Source organism: Xyrauchen texanus, chromosome 23 (genome assembly GCF_025860055.1).
Source record: "Xyrauchen texanus isolate HMW12.3.18 chromosome 23, RBS_HiC_50CHRs, whole genome shotgun sequence".
Taxonomy (NCBI): domain Eukaryota; kingdom Metazoa; phylum Chordata; class Actinopteri; order Cypriniformes; family Catostomidae; genus Xyrauchen; species Xyrauchen texanus.
In genome coordinates, this window is record NC_068298.1 from 34,982,329 (window position 1) to 35,006,315 (window position 23,987).

At 39.4% G+C, this 23,987-nt stretch overlaps 1 protein-coding gene across 1 annotated transcript in view; it reads right to left on the reverse strand.

Annotated features, from left to right (window-relative positions):
* Positions 1-19,012, reverse strand: part of LOC127617255 (serine/threonine-protein phosphatase 2A 55 kDa regulatory subunit B beta isoform-like) — an 88,322-nt gene extending 69,310 nt beyond the window's left edge. The window contains exon 1 of the mRNA XM_052089197.1: positions 18,867-19,012. Coding sequence (XP_051945157.1) covers positions 18,867-18,945 — 79 coding nt within the window. The 5' untranslated portion in view covers positions 18,946-19,012. The remainder of the gene's footprint in view (positions 1-18,866) is intronic.
* Between the last annotated feature and the right edge of the window lie 4,975 nt (positions 19,013-23,987).

The following is a 23,987-nucleotide window of genomic DNA, read 5'->3' on the forward strand; positions in this document are numbered from 1 at the left end:
TCAGGCAGACCTGTTTGCCTCCCAATAAACCTCCCACTGCCCGCTCTGGTATGCCCGGACAGAGGCTCCCCTCGGGGCAGATCGCTGGCACACAGCTGGCCCACGGCTCTCGCGCAAGCACGCATTTCCCCAGTGAGCCTTCTTGCACAGGTGCTATGCAAGGTCAGGGAGGACGAGGAGCAAGTCACTCTGGTAGCCCCCTACTAGGCCTACCCGGACTTGGTTTTCGGATCTCACACTCCTCACGACAGCCCCTCCTGGCTGAATTCCCCTGAGGAAGGACCTTCTTTCTCAGGGACGGGGCACGCTCTGGCACCCGCACCCAGACCTCTGGAACCTCCACGTCTGGCCCCTGGGCCGGGATCGCGGAAGATCTAGCCGGTCTACCATCTACCGTCGTAGATACAATCAGCCAAGCCAGAGCCCCTCTACCAGGCATCTTTACGCCTTAAAGTGGCGTCTGTTCACGGACTGGTGTTCTTCCCGAGCCGAAGACCCGCAGAAGTGCGCAGTTAGGTCAGTGCTCGTGTTTCTTCAGGAGAGGTTGGAGAGGAGGCTGTCCCCTCCACCCTCAAGGTGTATGTCGCCGCTATCGCGCCCACCATGACTACGGTAGACGGAAAGTCTCTTGGTAAGCACGACTTAATCGTCAGGTTCCTAAAAGGTGCCAGGAGGATAGCTCCCTCCCGGCCTAACCTGTTCCCCTCCTGGGATCTCTCGGTCGTCCTTACGGGACTCCAGAGACCCCCCTTCGAGCCGCTTGACTCAGTTGGACTAAGGGCCCTCTCTCTCAAGACCGCCCTGCTGATCACGCTCGCTTCCATCAAGAGGGTCGGGGACCTGCATACATTCTCTGTTAGCGACGCTTGCCTGGAGTTCGGGCCGGCAGACACTTTCATGATCCTAAGACCGCGACCGGGCTATGTGCCCAAGGTTCCTAGCACACCCTTCAGGAATCAGGTAGTGAACCTGCAAGCGCTACCCCGGGAGGAGGCAGATCCAGCCCTTTCACTGCTGTGTCCAGTACATGCCTTACGTATCTATCTGGACCGCACACAGAGCACTAGACGCTCTGAGCAGCTCTTCGTCTGCTTTAGGGGACAGCAGAAAGGGAATGCTGTCTCCAAGCAGAGACACGCCCACTGGGTTGTCGACGCCATTTCCCTGGCTTATCACACCCAGGCCGTGCCGCCCCCTCTTTGCGGGTCCGAGCCCACTCCACCAGGAGTGTTGCGTCCTCATGGGCACTGGCTAGGGGCACTGCCCTAGCAGACATTTGTAGAGCAGCGGGCTGGGCAACACCTAACACTTCCGCGAGATTCTACAATCTCCGAGTTGGGTCAGTATCGTCCGTGTTCTCTCAGGTACCGAGCCCGTAGAACTCGGTGGCACGCTCACGATCTGACCGGGTGAATTGCTTGCACCTAGTGCCCTTCCCCCTAACCAGGGGAAACAGTGCGCCTTCATTCCCAGGAGATCTCAGGTTTGGGACACTGGTTGATTCCTCCCTAGCCCTCGTGGGTCGCAGTTCAGCGGAGGAACTCGCTGACCCAAGCCACTGCGGGTACCGCAAGCTACCCTGCACTGGTGTAGGTGCTCCACAGGTAAGGCCTCCTTCGGACTCCCCCTGTGTGTAACGCCACGGTTCTGTCCCCTCTGGCGAGCGGACTCCCTTAGGCTCTCTTAGGCAGTCACGGCTGCCTCGGTTGCCATGCTGTATGTTCCCCCCTCTATAGGCTGGATCCACCACCACACCGACTTTTCCACATAGGCCCTAAGTCAGGCCTCTGATGGTTTTGCCACTTAAACTTGCCTCCCCTCTCGGGTAGGCGTGGCCTCCGCAGGGTTTTCTCCGCCCTGAATAAGGGCTAAGACCCCCTTCCCTCAATGCGTGTAAGGGCCCCAGCCTAAGTTGCTCTATGCGAGAAACATAGAGAGAAAAGAGGCCCGGCCAGGCTTGGCCCGTTCCCCAGGTTGTTAGCCAGCACCTTAACGATAAGGAATCCTGATGGCTTAAATGGGGCATTGGGGAAGGGTACGTGCAGCCTTATACAGTTGGTCGTCCTGCACGTAAGAATATCTGCTCGCTCCTGTATCAGCAGTTCACGTACACGGCTCAGTGTGTGGCGCTTTTATAAGTGGACCCCTAGTGTCGCTTCTCTGACACAACGTGGAGAGAGCGACAGAAGGGGAACGTCTAGGTTACGTATGTAACCTCCATTCCCCGATGGAGGGAACGAGACGTTGTGTCTCCCCTGCCACGTCGCTGAGCCGAGCCACTGTTGTGGCCGGACCATTTCCGGCTCCTCAGAAAAATCCTGAATGAACTCCCGAATTTGCGCCGCTTAAATACCCGTATGTCCGGGGGCGGGACATGCAAATACTGGTTGCCAACTCTCATTGGCCTTTTTTCATAGTCCAGAGGTGAATATCGGCGCTCAAGAGAGACCCCTAGTGTCGCTTCTCTGACACAACGTCTCGTTCCCTCCATCGGGGAACGGAGGTTACATACGTAACCTAGACGTTACTGAATCATCTTCATCTTACGATTGAAATTGTAATCTTCCAACTCATAGAATCAAATCTGAATATTTCAGATAATGTTACAACTTCTTTTTCAGGAAAATAGCCAGTGCAAAATTAACCGGTATTTTCAAACGAGCCATGTCCACACATGTCCTCCAAACTTAAAATTGCAGGTAAGTCTCTAGAAAAGGATGCATGTGTGAAAGCGACATTTTTGGCTCACCTGTCGACTCATGCATGTTCATCAGCACTCATAACCCAGTTCTTTTTGTCGCTAGTGCAACTCTGCTCAGTTGAGCTATATTTGACCATGCACAAACAAGCTTGTAAATGTAGTTGGGTTTTCAATGCAAAAGTTGAAATGTATCGCCTTGCAAGTAATGCACAATAGTAATAGTGTTTAGATGTCATAAAATAGTATTGTGTGTGGAACAGGGCATAAAGAAAGTGTTTATGAACTGATAATCTGCATTTTTGCTCATAATTTGTGTGAAAGGGAATTCTAGTCATTGATGTTTTAGTGCCTCTAAATATTAGTGGCTCATGCTACTCTCCACGATCCACACACAATTTACCACACGCCCCATTGAGAGCAAGAACCCCTAATCGCGACCACGAGGAGGTTACCCCATGTGACTCTACCCTCACTAGCAACTGGGCCAATTTGGTTGCTTAGGAGACCTGGCTGGAGTCACTCAGCACACCCTGGATTCTAACTCGTGACTCCAGGGGTGATAGTCAGCATCAATACTCGCTGAGCTACCCAGGCTCCCACTAGTGACTCTATTGTTAATTTCAACAGGAAACTGCTGCGATATGTACAATGAGCCAAATTAATAGAATTTTGCAAAAATGCAAGTATAGAAATGCAGTGTTACTTTAAAAATGTATTCCACTACAGATTACAGAATACGTATTGTAAAATGTAATTTGGTACGTATTCTGTTAGATTACTCATCATCAGTAACATAATTAAAATACTTAGGATTACTTCTTCAGCACTGACAGATTTTTTTACTTGCTTTTGACAATAAACAAGTTAATAACGTGCAAAACAGCTGCCATTACAGTGAGACAAAATACACTTATTTTAAATAATACATTTTATAAAAAAGCCTAAATATATTATGCAATGTAGCTTCTCATGTACATTTATTTGAACGATTTTTATATTTAAATATATTTACTTATATTTTCTTAATTTTCATAATGTTCATTATAAAATATAATTGTGCGTGTTAACAGGTACTTGTAAGGGCTAGAAATAGCATCACTGCTTGTGTAGTAGTGTATGGTATCATGTCTGCATTGTAGCACTTGTTCAGGGCTACTGAGAGGTATGTTTGTTAGCAGTATGGCTCTGTGCTGTTTAGTGTTTTCGAGTAATAACTCTCGTTCTATTTGATTTGTAGAGTGATTTGGAGATGTCATTTGGTTTGAGAGAAATGCACCGCTTGTGGTAGGTTGCTTGCTCCTAGGTGAGCTTTGTTTGATGTTAACTATGGGGCTCCATTCAGAGTTAGCTAGTGGGCAGGCTTAAATACCATATTTGTGTTTTTATTAAATAACCCTGTGTTGCCCAGACTTGTACAAACCACCCCTCAAAAGCCACCACCCTGCCCACTCCAAATATGAGGGCGCTCCAGCTGATTTCATCCCTTAAGGATGACTGGCCTTCCGATCATGACACCAACAAGGACCTAAACTCTTTATGAATCTCCTACATCAATGACCATCCCATCACCTAGAACACAGAGCCTGGGGCAAAATGAAACTGAGCAGTAAACATCTCACAAATAAAATTCTGAACCCTTAACCAAAAATCTTGAATCTTTACACACCCCCAAAAAACATGGGTTGTGTCTCCATCTTCTGATTGGCATCGCCAGCAGGTGGGTGTTTCTTTTAAACCAAGTCTATACAATCTAGAGGGGGGTCCAACAGAATCTATGTAAAATCTTAAATTGCATCAGAAGCACCCTTGCATCTCTAGATGTAGACTTGACCTTTTTTAGAATCCTAGCCCACACTCCCTCTTCTAATACCAAATTTAAATCTTTCTCACATACTCTCTTAAGAGAAGTTGAAGCTCCATCGCCCAGAATCTGAATTAATAGGGAATAATACACTGCCTCATTACTTTTTCCAAAGGCAGTAATCACCACTTCCAGATTATTTGCTGCTAGTATCTGTACAGAGCAGGTGGCACAGCTGTAAATACCTATAGATATAGATAGAAATGTTGAATACAATTTTCAAAAGATCTCAACACTCAGATAATTATACCAGCTGGAGGCAACATTTAGATAATTATCCGAATTAAACACTCTGGACAATTTTGTCCATACCGAGTGCAAATACGAAATAACGGGGTGTGATTTAACTTCTCTGGTTATATTGATAGAAAGGCTTTGCAATGGCAAAATAGGGGCAAGAACTACCTGTTCAATAAAAAACCAGGGAGGGGTTCTTTCAGGCGGAAGTGGTCATTGAGCCAAATGCCTGAGACAAAACGGATAATAATAAAACAAAATCTTTGATAGGCCTAGCTCACCTTTGTCAATCGGCCTCTGTAATTTGTTCAAATGTTGTCTGGGATGTTTACCATTCCAAATGAAGGACTTTGCTATGCTATCAAATTGTTTGAAATAAGAGAGGGAGAGATCTACAGGAAGTGACTGTAGGTAGTTGAATCTTGGAATACAGTTAATTTTAATAACATTAACCTTCCCAATTATCGATAAATGTAATGAAGCCCACCTGTCCACATCGCTTGAAAATCTTTTTATTAAAGGGTCAAAATTAACTGTAACTAAATCAGACAAATTTGCTGGGAATAAAATACCCAAATACTTAATGCCCTGTTGGGGGCACTGGAAGGCGCCTGGCTGGAAGGCTGGAACTGGAGAGTTCGCTGAGAACTTGGTAAAGGAAAAGGCATAGTTCTAGTAGGGTCAGAAACAAATAATAAAATATCAGCTGCGTAAAGCTGAACCTTACGCGCCATACCTCCCGCCATCACCCCTGAAAAATCCTCCTCCTTTCTTATTGCGGCTACTAATTGTTCCAGGGCAAGACAGAACAATAATGGGGAAAGAGGGAAACCCTGCCGAGTGCCCCATTCCTGAAATTAATCCATTTGTTTGCACCGCTGCTATGGGGTGTCTTAATCCAACCAATAAATGTACTCCTGAATCCGTATATTTCCAAAATCGTAAAAAAAATAATCCCATTCTACCATATCAAATGCAAATGCAAAGTGAAATGGCAGCAACCGGAGACTGATCATTCACTACTGACCATGTGATATTGATGAAATGCCTTATGTTATCAGAAGAGCTACGGCCCTGAATACACCCCACCTGACCTATATGTATAAGAGATGTCATAAATTTACTTAATTGGTTAGCCAAAATTTTTGACAAAATGTTTACATCTAAAGCTTTCCATTCATTATTGATTCCGTATAAACTTCTAAACAAAAGTGGAGCCAAAACCACCTGGCCCCGGAGCCTTGCCAGTAGGTATGGCCTTAATTACCTTGTCAAGCTCCTCCAAGGTTATCTCAGAATCAAGAGATCAGTCATCAGTTTAGGGAGTTCTAGAGGTTCCACAAAGTTTCTAATATCTTCATCAGTAGAAGAAGATCAAAGATCAAGATAGAACTCTTTAAAGGCATTATTAATATCAATGGCCGAAAACATTTTGGAATGGGAATGGTAGAAAAAGACTCTCTCTGCTTTATATATCTAGCCAAAATCTTCACTGCTTTATCCCCCAACTCAAAGTATGACTGTCTTGCCCTGAATAACCAAAGCTCCACTTTCTGCTACAAAATTTTATTATATCTGTATTTCAATCTGGTCAATTCTCTGAGGCCATCAGACGACATTCATCACTTCAGCTCTGCCTCTGCACTTTTAATATTCCCTTTGTGCTTTGGATTGTTTGGATGAATGAAACATACTGTATGATCCGACCCCTAAGAACTACCTTAAGTGCCTCCCAAGCCATGCCCACAGAGGATACTGAGGACCAGTTGGTCTCAATATAAATATTGATTTCAGTATTTAACATTTGTTGGAAATCAGGGTTTTGCAAAAGGGATACATTAAAGCACCAATTATAGGTTTTATTTTTCTCTGTAAATGGCAACACCTCTAAACTCACCAGGGCATGATCTGAGACTAAGCTGTTTCCAATTGAGCAATCCAAAACAGATGAAATGAGGGACATAGATATGAAAAAATCTATTCTAGAATCAATTTTTTGGACTGATGAAAAAAATGTATAGTCCCTCCCAGATGGGTTCAAAAGTTGCCAAATATCTGCAAGATATTGGGAGGCTTGGGAGGCACTTAAGGTTGTACACATTCTGTGAAGCGTCTATGTTGATCTAGGGGGCTTACACACTTTTGCTTTACTATGATCAAGGACCCAGGATCAAAGAGTCCATTAAGAGATTAAAGTCTCCTCCCAATATTATATCATGATGGGTGCCAGCGGCTTGTAACATCCCTTCAAAATCTATAAAAAGCCCTGATTATCAGCGTTAGGTGCGTATATATTAGCCAAAATTAAACTTTGCCACTGAATGTCTGCTAAAACAATAATGACTCTTCCTAATTTATCTTTAATCTGTTTGAGACATTTGAATTGTAGATGTTTACTTATCAATACCTGCTCTTACTTGAGCCAGCACTAAAGAAAACATGCCCACCCCATATCTTCCCAAATTTTTCAGCTTCCTGCAAGGAAAGATGTGTTTCTTGAAGAAACACTATATCACATTTCTTATGCTTAAGAAAATAAATAACCTTCCTTCTTTTTATGGGTGCCCCAAACCATTCACATTCCAAATGGAGAAAGATAACCCACACATATTAACATTTGACATTTTGATATAATAGAAAAATAATTTGTTTGTCAAAAACAAGATTATCCAGACCACATTCCAACAATAGTGCAACAATCAAACCCTGAACTTTTCCCCAAACAAAACAAACAGAAAAAGGAAAAACATGCTCATTATCCCCATGCATGACAGCGTCAATCCCGCTAAACTCAAAGAGTCCATTTACGCCTACGAGAGCCACCGTGTCAACTTTGCCATCAGATTGCTCAAGTCCGGTGCTTCTGCACAAATTTTGTGATGCAAAATTGCATAACAGAAAACACTTTGTAAAACAACCCTGTGGCAGGGCGGAGGGCGGGGCTGGGTTGTGATTATACACACACTCCCTTATCAGGCTAATTAAGCCTCCGAGAGGGATAAAGGTTGACGGCAGACGAGGGATAAAGGACGATGGCAGACGGTGGTGCGACGAGAGAGAGATAGTTTACAGATATGTACGTCGTGTGTGTTTGTCTTTTGGTTTAAGTTATTCATTAAAATATTATTTATATTATCAAGCCGGTTCTCCCCTCCTCCTTCCGATTGAACCCCTTTACAAACCCAAAGCCAATAGGAAGAATAAACACAAAGAATGTGTAAATTCATTCACAGAACTGTTTAGAAGGTGTGTTCCTCCACAAAACAAACTCCAGCCGATATAAAGCCATTCAAGTGTTCAGTGAGCCGGCTGTTTATGAGTGCAGCAGATGATGCAATCATTCCAATGTCCCACAAAAATACTCAAAAAAATCAAACTCCAGCCAACTGGAGGCATAAGCACAAAGAATGAACAGATTCATCCACAACTGTCCTGAAGGAATGTTATTTCAAAAGACAAACTCCAGCACAAAAAGAAACAAAACAGGCATCTCATCTGGCCAGGAACTTCGGTGTAAAAGCGATCTTCCGTCCATGCAAAGTTTCTTGAAGGAGGGTTATTCCACAAAACAAACTCCAGCTGCTAGGCGGAACCAACACAAAAAGAAACAAAAATGGTGCTCAGCTCCCTCAGACAGCCAAGAGTAAGTACAGTGAGTCAATCCACTCACATGAGAAACACCAAATGGTTTACTCACCCATTGTTTCTATGAAGGACAGTGCTCAATTGGGACACATAAATACTTTGCAGTCATCCTTAGTATCTATTCTCAGTTTGGCCGGAAACATCAGAATAAGAATCAGCTTTATTGCCAAGTATGCTTACACATACAAGGAATTTGTCTTGGTGACAGGAGTTTCCAGTGCACAACAATACAAAAAACATAAAAAATATCTATATAATTATACATATATACAGTACGTACATACACAGTCACACACCTTCATTCATACATACATACACACACATACGCAGTGCAAATCTAAAACAAATCCATTATATAAAGTACAAAAATACAGTATGTTATGTACTGTGCAAAAAGTTTACATTTTTAAATTTTTTCCTTTGTATGGATATGTTTGAGGATATGTTCGATAATATAAATAAACTTAACTGTGTATTGCACATAATTATTGCTCAATGAGGCAATTGTAACTGTTCTTGAGATGGATAGCCTGAGGGAAAAAACTGTTCAGAGCCCTGAAGATTTTGTCTTCAATTTCCCCTGTCTCACAAGCTGCTGCCTGTCCGTCAGAAAGCTGGTAATCCACTGACAGATAGACATGGGAACAGGGAGTTGGTTTAACTTATTCCAGAGAATAGCTGGGATGATGGTGTTGAAAGTCAAACTGAAGTCCACAAAAAGGATCCTTGCATATGTCCCTGGTCTGTCCAGATGTTGCAGGATATGATGCAATCTCATGTTCACTGCATCATCCACAGACCTGTTTGCACGATAAGCAAATTGAAGGGGATCTAGAAAGGGTCCAGTGATGTCCTTCAGGTGTTCCAACACCAGTCTCTCAAATGACTTCATGACCACAGACGTCAGGGCAAAAGGTCTGTAGTCATTAAGTCCTGTGATTTTTGGTTTCTTAGGGACAGGGATAATAAGTGTTTGAATTAGCATGGGACTTCACACTGCTCCAGTGATCAAATCAAATCAAATCACTTTATTGTCGCTTCTGGTTTGGATTGATCTATTGAAGATCAGTGTGAAGATGGGGGCCAGTTGGTTAGCACAGGATTGGAGGCACGCTGGTGAGACACATCATCTTCACGACACATCATCTTCACAGAGACACCATCTGGGCCTGAAGCCTTCCTCATCTTTTGCTTCTGAAAGACACGCGACACATCATCTTCACAGATCTTGAAGATGCAAGAGGTGTTGGTGTTTATGTGTAGTGAAGGTCAGAGCGGGTGTGGGGTGTGAGATTGGGCCTTTAAAATCTACAGTAAAACACATTCAGGTCGTCAGCCAGTCGTTGGTCCACCACAGGGTTGGGGGTAGGAGTCCTGTAATTAGTAAGTTGTTTCAGGCCACTCCACACTGATGCAGGGTCGTTAGCTGAAAACTTGTTTTCCAGCTTCTCAGAGTAGCTTCTTTTAGCCACTCTGATTTCCCTGTTCAGTGTGTTACTTGCCTGATTATACAAGACTTTATCTTTACCCCTGTAAGCGTCCTCTTTGGCATGGTGAAGCTGTATGAGTTTTCCTGTAAACCATGGTTTATCATTGTTGAATGATAAAAAAGTCCTAGTAGGGATCCACATGTCCTCACAGAAACTGATATATGATGTAACAGTATCTGTGAGCTCGTCCAGGTCTGTAGCTGCAGCTTCAAAAACACTCCAATCAGTGCAGTCAAAGCAGGCTTGTAGTTCCAGCTCTGCTTTATTAGTCCTTACAACTGGCTTTGATGATTTTAATTTCTGCCTGTAGGTAGGAAGAAAATGAACCAGATAGTGATCAGAAAGTCCCAATGCTGCACGTGGGACAGATTGATAAGCATCCTTTATGGTTGTGTAGCAGTGATCCAGTATATTCCTGTGGCAGCGGGGGCGTGGTCAAGCGCCCGTCCGGGAGAGGAAAGCGGTAAGGGCGCTTACACCTGAGCTAAATTATGCCTAACACCTGTCTCTAATTCCAGTGAGCACGAGGAGAGCGGCATAAAAGCAGACTCCGAGCCTCCAGTCGGAGAGAGAGAGCCCAAAAAGCAACCCAGTGTGCTGTATGTTGTGTTTATTGTTAAATTGTGAAAGAGAAAATGGCAATTAAAAAGCCTACCTTCAGTCATCGAACCCCATTTCCTGTGTCCTCCTTGATCACACTTCCCGTAACTTTATTACAATTCCTGTCTCTGGTGGGGCATGTAATGTCCTGTTTGTATTTGGGCAGTTCACGTGTGAGATTTTCTTTGTTAAAATCCCCAAGAATAATTATAACTAAGTCCGGGTATTGTTGTTCGGTGTCTGTGATTTGATCAGCCAGCTGTTGCAGCGGCAAGTTCCCAAACGCGTTTGGCACGATATACAAAATGGTCAGCATTTGAGTGATACTAAACAGTACTGATGTTTATTTTGCTATTTAATTTATTTAAATTTTTTCTTTATTTTAATGGTCAGCATTTGACTGATACGAAACAGTTCTGATGTTTATTTAGCTATTTATTTTATTTGTATTTATTCTTTATTTTAATGGTCAGCAACTGACTAATACTGAACATACAGTTCTGATGTTTATTTAGCTATTTATTGTATTTTTATTTATTCTTTATTTAAATGGTCAGCATCTGACTGATAGTGAACATACAGTACTGATGTTTATTAAGCTATTTATTGTATTTTATTTATTCTTTATTTTCTCAGTGTTCATTTCTAGAATTTGTTGACAATGTATAATAATAATATAAAATATTCTATGATAAAAATATTTAAGAAAGCAGCCTTCTGAGTAACTTTGCATACTCATATCAGTGCAAAATCTGTGAACAATCGACATAGAAAAGGTCTGTTTTCATTCAAGCTCAATAACTGTATCGGCCACCATATTGGTAATCGTGAATTCCCCTCTAAAATCGGTATTGGTTTCAAAACTCCCATATAGGTCGGGCTCTAGTATTGTTCCTCTTTTTTCACTTTGGATAAAAGCCTCTGCCAAATGAATAAATGTAAATGTAAAGTAAAATGTAACACTTTAGATCACTTCCGAGTGAACCAAACATGTCATAACAGAAAAAAGAATGTGTGGGAGGAAACATATAGAAACACTGCTGATTCATTTGACCCATGTGTCTCTCTCTCTCTATCTCGCTCTGCTTAGTCATGTGCCAGAGGGGAAAAAAATTAATTGATCCAGCAGGTTTCTTTTTAAAGCAGCATTTCCCTTCTACTCTGCATTTCCTGAATGTACAAAATGAAGCCAAGAAAATAGAGCTGCTTATCTCTGAACACTGTATAGCTGCAGCCCCCAAAACGTCTGAGAGCCGAGTATAAATATAGGTAATATGCATTGAGCAGTCTCTCCATCTCGCTCTCTTTCTTCCTGGAGTCTCTTCACAGATTTGAATCAGCTGACCTGCCCTGGAGTCTGGAGAACACAAAGCAGGATTTGTGCTGCTGTGGTCTCTCGTCTCTCTCTTTGAAAGTGTGGATGGAAGACTAATGCATCTAGAGCTTTAGAAAGGAAACTGATGCTGGATTTAGACAAAGACAAAGTGTGTGTGAAAGAGCATGTGAGAATGCACAAACACCTGGCTTGGAAAATTTCAAAGCTTTAAGGACTTGAAAAAAAATGAGCAGAGGCCACAATACTGCAAAAGATTACAGTATATACGGTGGCCACTAAAACCACACTTAAAGATAACAAAAGTGTCATTTGTAATACTTTGTTACTGTACTTATGTAAAAAAATAAATAAAAAAAATATATATATATATATATATATATATATATATATATATATATATATATATATATATATATATATATATATTTGTATTTTACTCGAGTATAAATATATGTGGAGTGGTGGTGGTGTAGTGGTCTAAGCACATAACTGATAAACTGGTAATCAGAAGGTTGCTGGTTTGATCCCCACAACCACCACCATTGTGTCCTTGAGCAAGGCACTTAACTCCAGGTTGCTCCAGGGGGATTGTCCCTGTAATAAGTGCTCTGTAAGTCGCTTTGGATAAAAGCGTCTGCCATAATTGCATAAATGTAAATGTAAATATATTCTGATTTCTTTCACTGTTACTGCACCACATTTTGAAAAGAAAATACTTTAACTCCGATACATTTCTTGTTACCTTTGCGAATGAACAAAGCAAAAAATAACACATCTGCAAGTGTAAACTGCATGTTGCTTGGCGATAGTGATGTCCGATTCAAGAACAACCTATTTGATTAGAATCTTTTGACCAATTTGATTCTTTGGAATCTGTAAAATTGCTTTAAAAAGCAAGTCTTAACATTTGTTTAAATCTCCCACCTTTCCTGGAGAACTGTTGTGAATAAAATGTGGATTACATTTACATTTAACTTGGTACCATGTTTATTAATCATCAATGACCAGTTGTGCAATTATTTAGGCCATTTACTTTTACTCGATACTTAAGTACATTTAATATCAGCTACTTTAATACTTTGAGTATTTTTCTTAGAGTTAATTTAACTTTTACTTGAGTCAATTTCCATAATGGTATGTTAAGTATGACAATTGGGTACTTTATACATCACTGTTGTACACAACTGATGCTAGACCTTTCCTCAGAAATAAATGAACTTTTCTTATGTGACAAAATGTCCTGTCACTCATTGCTTGTTGCTGTTGCTGTTAGGTCAAAAATGTAGACTTTCATGAAAGATATTGCTTTTTTATTTTTATTTTTTGTCCTACATGTTGCTTCCGAATGTTAATGCATCATTAATTAAATCCTATTCTGCCAATTCACTGACAAACAACATCTCCCATCAGATATTTTGCATCAATTTAAGAGAGACATGGGATCTGGTGCCATGAAAACCAAGAAGTTATAAAATTTACATAAATAATGGTGAGCGCGACTTCAATGATATTTAGAGTTGGGGTTTGGTTTAGGGGGTTGAGTTAATAAAATAGGCATTCCTGTTGACTATATTACATAATTTACAACAAAAAATACAAGTTTTGGCCCCTCTGTGGAAATTTCACCTCAACAACACTTCAAGCTTTGGCAACAGGAAGCAGTGGTTTAAATTTCGATAAGCACAGACCAATTTCAGCAGCAGAAATTTCGGCATACCGTCACCGATTTCAAAGTGATACATTGCGTATATTTAAAGTGTTTTATTGCATCACGCTTAATCAGGGTCTTAGCTTAGTCTTAGCCATATTTGTAATTTATTTTGGCCAACTAGTCCCAAGTTTATTTTAAGTGGATGTATAATGTAAGTTCTCCTAGGTGACCCAGCAGAGTAACCACAGGGTTAGTTCAGTAAATTAACTATGGACTAGTTCCCCTAACGTTTGACAACCAGAATGTTCCAAATACTTGATTTTTTTATCTAATACAATGACAGTCACACATTTGTAAGTGTCAAAATACTATCTGGGGCCAATGTGAGGTAAAGACAGAGAAAGAGAAGAAGAAAACAAAAGCTAAACAGACGGGACCCCTGCTTTAGGACAGAGCACCATGTCCTCTCAGGGGATTCATATCTCAACTTTCCACATTTCCTTAAATCTCCTGCTTCTCAGATTTGTCTACTGAGATAAAGACTACTGTAATTTCACAAGTGTCTCCTCTACAGTTTCAGAAGAGATTTCAACAAAGTCTCAAACTGTGCTCAGATTTATCGAGATACCAAAATTTGCATTCAGAAGTCAGACTTTGATATGAACTTAAGTCACAATACCAAAATTTAATTAGTCGACATTTCTCGATAATCTAAATGAATATTAATGCCACAGCAAAAACTAAAGTGATGCTAATCAGACTGTCCTTTATTTATTAATTTAAATATTATAAATATTAACAAATAAAATAAAAAAATATAGCATAAAGCCCTTAAGTATTTCTCAATGAAGTAAACATTGCGTCAAACAAAGTAATGAACATAGAAACAAATGACAAATTATAGGACAAATTATCCTAAATAAATTGGACAAAGATGCCAGTTAATAAGCTATGCTTTATAGGCATCTAACAGCAGTGTCATGTACTCATGTACACAGAAAGAAAGACAACCTCAACATTGATACATACAATTCCATTAAGTCTCCTCAATGACGATAGAGCAACTAGTGAAATACAATTTTCATCTGGATGTACACACAATGGCCCTCTGTTCTGCAATATGCTTAGTTAAGAAGTAAGAGAGACACTCGTTCCTTGTATGCAGGCCATATATTAGATCAACATAATCTTTCTGTGTAATGTGTCTAGAGTCTGCTATCTCTGTCTGATGTCTCTACTCCCCCATTTTAACCTCTCACAACTCTTCCCTCATATCATAATATCTACTTTATAGCTTGGACACACACACACACACACCGAAACATGCTCTCATGTTCTCTAGCTCCCATCAGCCTTGGCTGATTAACAGTGATGCAGAAATATAGATCTCTTTCTGAAGCATATGTATGTAAGGTGTGTGTTTGTGCACATATATGGGAGTTTCCAGGACTAATATATGACACATTAGTGCTGTGCAGATATGTGTGTATTCAGTACAATGGGGGGTCAGTGGGTCCAAAAGTCTGAGCCAGTAGTGAAAATGCTTCTACTTGCCTGTTTCTAGTTTTCTAGTCTAGAAAACACTTGAGCTGCCATGAGCTCCACAAGTTTGTGCAAAACCTGAATCGTGTTGAAAAATGCATTATAAATTATTTAAATGAAGTTACAGCAACATGAACTAAAAGGGCAACTTTCAAGAATATTTAAAAGAGCATCCTGTCTGCTTCAACGGAGGCAAAGAAATCTTAAAATGACTAAAAGATTGAACATGGTCAATGCCGCTAGTGACCTATAGTTCAGAATCTTAAATCTTATTTTTACAATCCCAGATTTTTTGATGTCCCAGACTTTTGGACCCCACATATATCTACATTATAAACATTATAGACTATACAGTATCCAACATGTATATACAGTATGACAAGTCACTGATTGTTCTTCCCTGACACAAGCAGAAGGCAATGAGGAAATCATCAGTGTTTAAAAGTTAATCCATCATGATATTTATCGAACATAAATACCCCAGCACACACACATGAATAACCCATCGATAAGCTTTCAATGACTAAGCATCCAGTCTTTTTCCTTAAGTCAACAGGGGCTAGGAAAAACCAATTTGTCAGTCGACATGCCCCGTTTCTGCCTCCTTTAGCTTGTAGGTGCTGATGCTACACCAGCAGTTTTGGTTCATTCCACTTTTCATCTTGAGATGAATGATCAGCTGCCCAGCCTCTGGGCCCACACCCTGATATTACATGAGCCATTCTTTCAACAAACACAAACAAACAACCTCCAAACAAGTTTGCATGTGCAGTGTGCTGGATAGATTCTCTGAGAAAATTCACTTAGGGACTGACAGGTCATTTCACTGATGAACATCCGGATATTGAATGCTAAAACTGGGCCAGACCCCTAGGCATTGACAGACTACACTAGGACAACAGGCTGTATAGTTTTCGGCGGATGTACAATACCTATCAGATCAGTTTGCAACTATAGGGTAGCTATAGCTATATCACAATGTACAGTTTAAACCAGGGGGTCAAGTTTGGCTGGCTAGCCTCAGCCGAAACTGTAGGGCCAAAAAGCAGACTGATCTCACTGTTAAATCGGCAACAGGAGGTTGAATGTTTTGTCTGCTAAAATCGGCCCATGCTTTTTGAATGTTGAACTTATTTACTGCCCCCAATTGGCCTAAGAACTACAAGTTGTGTGCATTCTGCAACAGTACTGAGCAAAACTTTGTTCTTTAAAGGAGCTGGAGGTGATATTTTGTATGGAACTCCTTGACATTCTAAACAAACTTGCCCATTTCCCGTGTGATCATGTTGTACAAAAAGAATGTTTCTCCATTGATGGACATAGCCGTGTATTCAGACACAAGAAAAAACTGCACCATATAAATCACAAAATATTATTATTAGATGTTTTACCAGTGGCCAATTTTGGAGGGTTTATGATAAGTTCCCGGGTCACTTAAGACCCAATATATGCATTTAAGGGTTTAATTGCTCTTTGAGGAGAAGGCCAAAATTATCCTGAAGATAAAATAGAATAAGCTTTTCATGAAACCCCTGCTCACCTGCCCAGCATTGGCACTGACCTTTATTACACAATCACAAACTCACTCACACATTTACTTACTTTTCTGGTTTTCTGGCTACAGCTGCATTGGGTGTTGATCAGCCTAAAGCATCTTTCAAAATTTGTCTTGAAAGATGACTAATCTGTCTAGCTATATTATTTCTCACAAAAGCCCCACAAAATTCCCTATGTTATTATGAAATGCTGCATTATAATAGTTATAACTGATCAAAATGAATGGGAGCAGAGGGCCTCCTCTAAAACAGATTCTTTGGCAAGGCTCCCAATAATGTGAGCCAACAATGAATAATTTATCACTGTTGTAACATTAAAACAACCCAATAAATTGCACTATAGAAAGGGATATGATAGCCATGCTGCTGAATGTTACACAATCACTATAATGATCATGGTCACAAATTGCACAATTTCACATAAGGGCAATGCAGGTCACTGAAGTATCACAATAAGTACTTTCAGGGGGTTACTTTCATAAGTACAATTTCAGGACCAAAGTTTAGAGGCAGCAATGCCTCTGGCACTAACTTTCAGTGACAGATTCTATCACACTGCAGATATAAATGAAAAACAAAAACAACTTTAGAGATAGTATTTTATATGAATAGCCAATCATCTTTTTTAAAGTGTAGAGGGTCACATTTTCCTATGAAACCATAAGCAGTAACCAAGGCCAAATAAAACACACTTTTGTGCTCAGCAAGCTCTGTTAATGGACAGTGTTGTAAACAAGATGTAGGGCACCCTAATTCCCACATACTGACAAATGCCCGCAAGCATGTTTCTTGGGCCTATAATACAGTTTCCTCTACACAAATGATGCTTACTTTCTCAATTACAGTGTGGTTTGGCAACTCCACAATTCAGCAGTGTAAACGCATTATAGCCATAGTACGATCTGCCTCTAAAATTGTGGGATGTAATCTTACAGAAGGATAATTCGTGAAAATCTTGAATGATCTCACACATCCTATCAATCATTTCTTAACTCCCCTACCCTCAGGAAGGCATCTTAAGGCAATTAAATCCAAGTCCACACATCTTTTAAATAGTACATATTGTAAGATTGCTCAGATTCTTAACTCCACAAGTACCTGAACTTTTGCACCCTGCACAGGGTATTGTGGGTCTCTGTTTTTGTGCTCAGTGGTACCAGCTAATTCTTATAGGCACTACTGTGATATCTTTGTTGCTCTTGTTGCATGATGTATGTGTGATGTATGTTATTATTGTTGTGAGCTCACCACGAAAAATTCCAGACAAATTTGTTGGCATGGCAATACATTTAAAAAAAAAATATATATATATATATGAGAGAGAGAGAGAGAGAGAGAGAGAGAGAGAGAGAGAGAGAGAGAGCGAGAGAGAAAATCTATCTACAGGTATCTATTCATTTTAGTTCTATCTCTCTATATAACTATTTATAAATTTTAGCTCTATCTATCTGTCTATTTTAGATCTATCTGTCTATCTGTCTATCTATTCATTTGAGTTATATCCATCTATCTATCTATCTATCTATCTATCTATCTATCTATCTATCTATCTATCTATCTGTCTGTCTGTCTGTCTGTCTGTCTATCTATCTATCCATTTTATATCCATCCATCCGTCCGTCTATCTTTTTTAGATCTATCTATCTATCTATCTATCTATCTATCTATCTATCTATCTATCTATCTATCTATCTATCTATCTATCTCTGTCTGTCTGTCTGTCTGTCTGTCTGTCTGTCTGTCTATCTATTTTAGCTCTATCTATCCATCATCTATCTATCCATTTTAGTTCTATCTATCTATTTTAGATATATCTATCTATCTATCTATCTATCTATCTATCTATCTCTATCTATCTATCTATTCATTTTAGTTATATCCCTCTATCTATCTATCTATCTATCTATCTATCTATCTATCTATCTATCTATCTATCTATCTATCTATCTATCTATCTGTCTGTCTATCTATCTGTCTGTCTGTCTGCCCGTCTATCTATCTATCTATCTATCTATCTATCTATCTATCTATCTATCTATCTATCTATCTATCTATCTATCTATCTATCTATCTATCTATCTATCTATCTATAACAGGCAAAATAAGTTATCCCTACAGATACAATTCCCTTGCACTTCCAAAGTTGTTATTACGTAGCACTTCTTCAGTGGCCTACACTGTGATCCAGAGTGTAAAATCATTTTCCCTCCGTCTTGTGACTCTCAGGCGCGTGGATCAAGTTCCTACCTTCCGTGTGACAGCTCGAGGACAGGAGGGTACTCGGAGGTCGGAAGAGGTAAGGCAAGTACCGGGAGAAACATTTCATCTTTCTTCCGTCTGTTTTCCTTTGGTAGAATCCTTCCCCACCATCCGCGATTGTGATGACAGCAGATCCGAACCTCACGAGGGATGCTGCTGTGTTGTCTGGATGTGTCCGGAGTTACGGTAGCATCCTAAACAGTTTTCATGCGTGTCAGGAAGACGTGCCGTGCATCCTCACAGTTCAACATGTTTGCCTCCCAGAAGGACGGAGGGTTGAGCTGTTTTCCTGAGCATCAGTTGGGAGGGGCAACGAAAGCAGGAAAAGTATAACGAATCTATATGGCCCCTAACTTTTAATATTTCAAGGATTTTACCCAATGCAATTAAATTAGATTATGATGTTTTACATTGTAATATTTACCCCTCGTGTATTGTGTAACGGATTGTAGGCCTAATATAATTTTAAATATATGCAAGAGACTACTGAGCATAGATCGGTTATCATGGTCACGAGCTTTATTTAGACCTGAGCAAAGCAGGACATGAAATCACCCTTGCTTACGATAGTGAGAAACTTTTTTTTTTTTTTTTTGCTTTTCAATTTGAAGTTATCAAACAGCGTCATCTAGTGGTTGTCGTGTATACCTCCATGACAATAGACCCACACCCACATACAAGTTTATTGATTTATTGTTTTCACATTCAGTCAAATTAAGTGCTATTCCGTTTTAAGAATCACGTGTTTATAATTTCAATGTATTTCTGTAACAGAATTATGAGTGCCCATAATGAAATTACAGCTGAATTTTCATATTAATTAGTCAGTGTCAGAAATGAAGTTTTTAATTATGGGGCAATTACTGAATTTGAGTTTGAGGGGCATTTTGTAATTTTATGAGGGCATATTTTATTGCAGGGGTATCAAAGAGGAACCAAAGCTTGGCAAATGCACACAATCTCAGTAGATTATTAGTTACATATGTAGTGATATTATTGTTATTATTCATAATAATGATATTTGCCTGAATTAATTGTTTGAGCGTTTTTACATTTTGTTTGAAATAGATTTATGAAATAGTGATTGAGCAATACACTGGCCATAAAGGTAGATTGATATGCCGATATTTGGCCTTTTTTTTAATAATTGGCATTAAACAATAACTGTATGATAACCTCAAATATTTTATTTTTGTTTGAATATTGAGTAAATATTGCTTATATTCATTTAAATGCATTAAACTGTGTGTGTGTGTGTGTGTGTGTGTGTGTGTGTGTGTGTGTGTGTGTGTGTGTGTGTGTGTGTGTGTGTGTGTGTGTGTGAGCGTGTATTTATCACTTTGTGGTGACCAAATGTCCCCATAAGGATGGTAAAACCCGAAATTTTTGACCTTGTGGGGACATTTTGTCGGTCCCCATGACGAAAACAGCTTATAAATCATACTAAATTATGTTTTTTGAAAGGGTTAAAATGCAGAAAGTTTTCTGTGAGGGTTAGGTTTAGGGGTTGTGTTAGGTTTAGGGGATAGAATATAAAGTTTGTACAGTATAAAAACCATTATGTCTATGGAAAGTCCCCATAAAACATGGAAACACGACTGTGTGTGTGTGTGTGTGTGTGTGTGTGTGTGTGTGTGTGTGTGTGTGTGTGTTATGTATTATGTCCTTCTCTGTAGATATTGAAAACAGTACTAGCCCTATTAGTCAACCACCATACTGAGCAACATAAAAGGCACTCAGTCAAACTCCGCCATCTAAGCGCATGAGTAAGCAGTTCTCTGCTGGAACAGCAACCTCAACTTTAGCTATAATTACCCGCTTAATTTTATTTCTAGAGAAATGCCACCCAGACCTGAAATGCAAATTTGCATAATCATGTACTGAAGGTGATATTTTGTCAGGGAAACCAAACACTAAGAAATCAGCGGAGTGGCCAGTGCCTTTGAGAACAGGTGCCATCTGTGCTGGTCCCCCGGGCATCAGCGTATCAAAATATCAAAGAGTTCACTCTCACCCACCATCATCTCAATCTCTCTCCTCCTACTCTCTCTCTGACACACACTGCCTGACTCACTGATGGGATCTCACGCTGGCTTCTTTTTTTTAAAGGAAGCATTAAAACCTCAATGAATATTTATGAGCCACAAGAGCTTCTAAATATAGATTGACAGACCTGGAAATATTGAGTTAGAAAAACTAAGATGAGGTAGCAGCTCTGTATACATTATTAAAATATAACCTTGCATGTGTATACAGTTGCAATGTGCAGTACTTGTACTATTACTGAGGCAATCTAAATGTATCTTCAGTTTGACCAAGTGTCATTCAAGCTTCCATACAAAATCACAGACAATCTTCAAAGTGTAGCTATTAATATATAAGGTTTCTATGCATATGGCTGAGAATGATATTTCATCATCTGAATGTTTATCTTAACAACATTTTGCAATACTTTGAAATGAAGTCGACAGCTTTGTAGTCAAAGAGTGGGAAAAGTTTTACGTTTTCTCTAATACTTTACTGCTATGAAGAAATTAAAGTGAACAAATGATATACCAGTGGCCATTGAGAGTAGAGTATAAATTCAGAGTACATAAATTGCGTTTCACTGTAAGTGTTTATAGAGCATGGTTGATAGTGCTGTCCAGCTGTCTGACCTACCTTCTGTTTCATTCACCTCGGCTGGTCCCTTCATCTGGACACAGCACCAGCATCGTTCACCAGTGAAACCTCGACCTTTTCGCAAGTAATAATCAAACATGAGTAATCGTCAGAATCGATGAAAGACTTTTCACTGGACGATTATACCTTTTAACCAATAAAATATGACATACCGTGCATGATGCGCAGTTCTCCAATATCTTCCGTATCTCGGTTATCAGCTGTATGATGGAGGTGAATCACTGACACTCGGTTATGACTCTCTCTTTAATCACTCATCCGCGAGAACGGTCTCATCAGGTGAAAGTTTTGCCTTCGATCTTATTTATTGGAGACCAGCTGATGGCGCACTTGACCATGAACTGAAATTACACGTGTGTGTGTGTGTGTGTGTGTGTGTGTGTGTGTGTGTGTGTGTGTGTGTGTGTGTGTGTGTGTGTGTGTGTGTGTGTGTGTGTGTGTGTGTGTGTGTCTTCCTTTTCTTTTACACTGTAAGAAAATGAATAACTGAACATTTTAATATTTTATCTGTACATTTTATACTCAAGGGGACATTTATTGCACCACTAGTTAATTACAGTATCTCATGTATATAACCTGTTTATAGAGAATCTTTATACACTCTTTTTATCAGCATGGTTCCATGCAGGGGTGGGTTATGAATAACAAGGGCCCCAGGGCCTATTTTCTTTTCGATTGAATGTCTTTTTAAAGTTGATATCCACACTATCCATTTTCATTAATTGAATTCTCTTTTCATTTCTGTTATTTACAGTCAGAATAATTCTAATAACACATAGTACTATAGGGTTGCATCTTTTGAAGTTTTAAAATAAGGGACACTTAAATGGAGGGTTGAGGGGGGAATCATGGCCCCTAACCACATCCTCCACAGTTAATATGTGTTATTAATACAAATGATATATCCTTTCTAATATGATAAAATGATAAATGTAAATGACTTATTTAAAAAAAAAAAATACATAATTTTTATGTTACAAATATATTTATTTAAGTTTTTTTTTTTTTTTTTAGATTATTTGTCTTTTTTATCTTATTTATGTATACCTTTTGGATAGTTTATACATATTTGTATAATTTTTATTAATTTTATTTGTTATATATTTTTCCTTCACTTGTACTTTTCTTTATGATTGTATTCATACATTGTTTGACCGTATAGAGCATTTATATAGAAAAAACGACACAGTTTTACCACTTTTCAGACGGTCCTTTACCCTCTACCGTATTAGCACGTTTTAGCACAATGTGTGCACTTTTCTGACGATCCCTTACCCACTGTAGGCACATTTTCCAACTTATATTAATGTTAAATTGGCGATCTGGAACGATTTCACTGTGACTCCATCTGACCAGCTTAAATACGGGACAAATCGCATCATTTTATCTTTAAATACGGGACGGTCCCGTATTTTACGGGACGGGTGGCAACCCTGTCATAGCACGGATGTGGTAAAGAAACCGCTGAACTGAAGAGACAACGTTAGCACACCGTATACATAAAAAATTTAAACAGAATGTAAATACTTGTAAATATTACAAATTATGCATACATAACAAGAACGTAACACAATTTTTAATGAATGTGTAAACGTGCATATATTTAGGCAACATTATGAAATATTTCAACTTCATCAAACACATTAAATATTGAAGAATTTACCAAAAAGGTTCCTTCAGCAAAGCCCTGCTCCATAAAACCTAACGTTGACCTAGTAATAACATTAGTATAAAATAATAATTATTATTTTATTTTTTATTATTATTATTTATTTGATACATCAGGCTTTAAAGATCATTATCCTCCCAAGACACAGCAATTCATTTTTGTAAAGGACTTTTGTTATTTAAGTTTCCTTAACCTTACTTGCCACATATTTGGGTATATTGGGGTATAGAGAACACTCTGGGCTTTTCACAGATACCAAATGTTTGGGAGTTTGGACTAGATAACTTCTTTTCGTTGCTCTATAGATAAATATGACATTACAATTCAATAAATGTTTTAGTTTTATTATCAATTATTATATATTGTTTTCTACACTAAACACTTCACTGACATTTGCTGGGTCTCAGGAGGTAATAGTAAGATGACATTATAATAGCTTTTAATATAAAATGAGATCTTTATAATGAAAGAGCAATTTGCATAGGCCTATGTATGAAATATCAGTTCCCACTATAAATAGACTTATGGACTATAAAAAGTTTCTTCAAAATGCTTGTTTGATTTTTACAAACCTTTCATTATGCGCTTTCCCACTGTACTTTCAACCGGAATGAGTACTTTTAGTCATTTTAAAGGAATTAGACATTAAGCGGGACTTCAGATGGACTGTTTAGCTCCTAATCCGGGGTAGGTACTTCTATCCTAAGAAGAGGGAATGTGGGAGGTGCTGCAGCTTTTGTGATTGGTCAAACATGTAT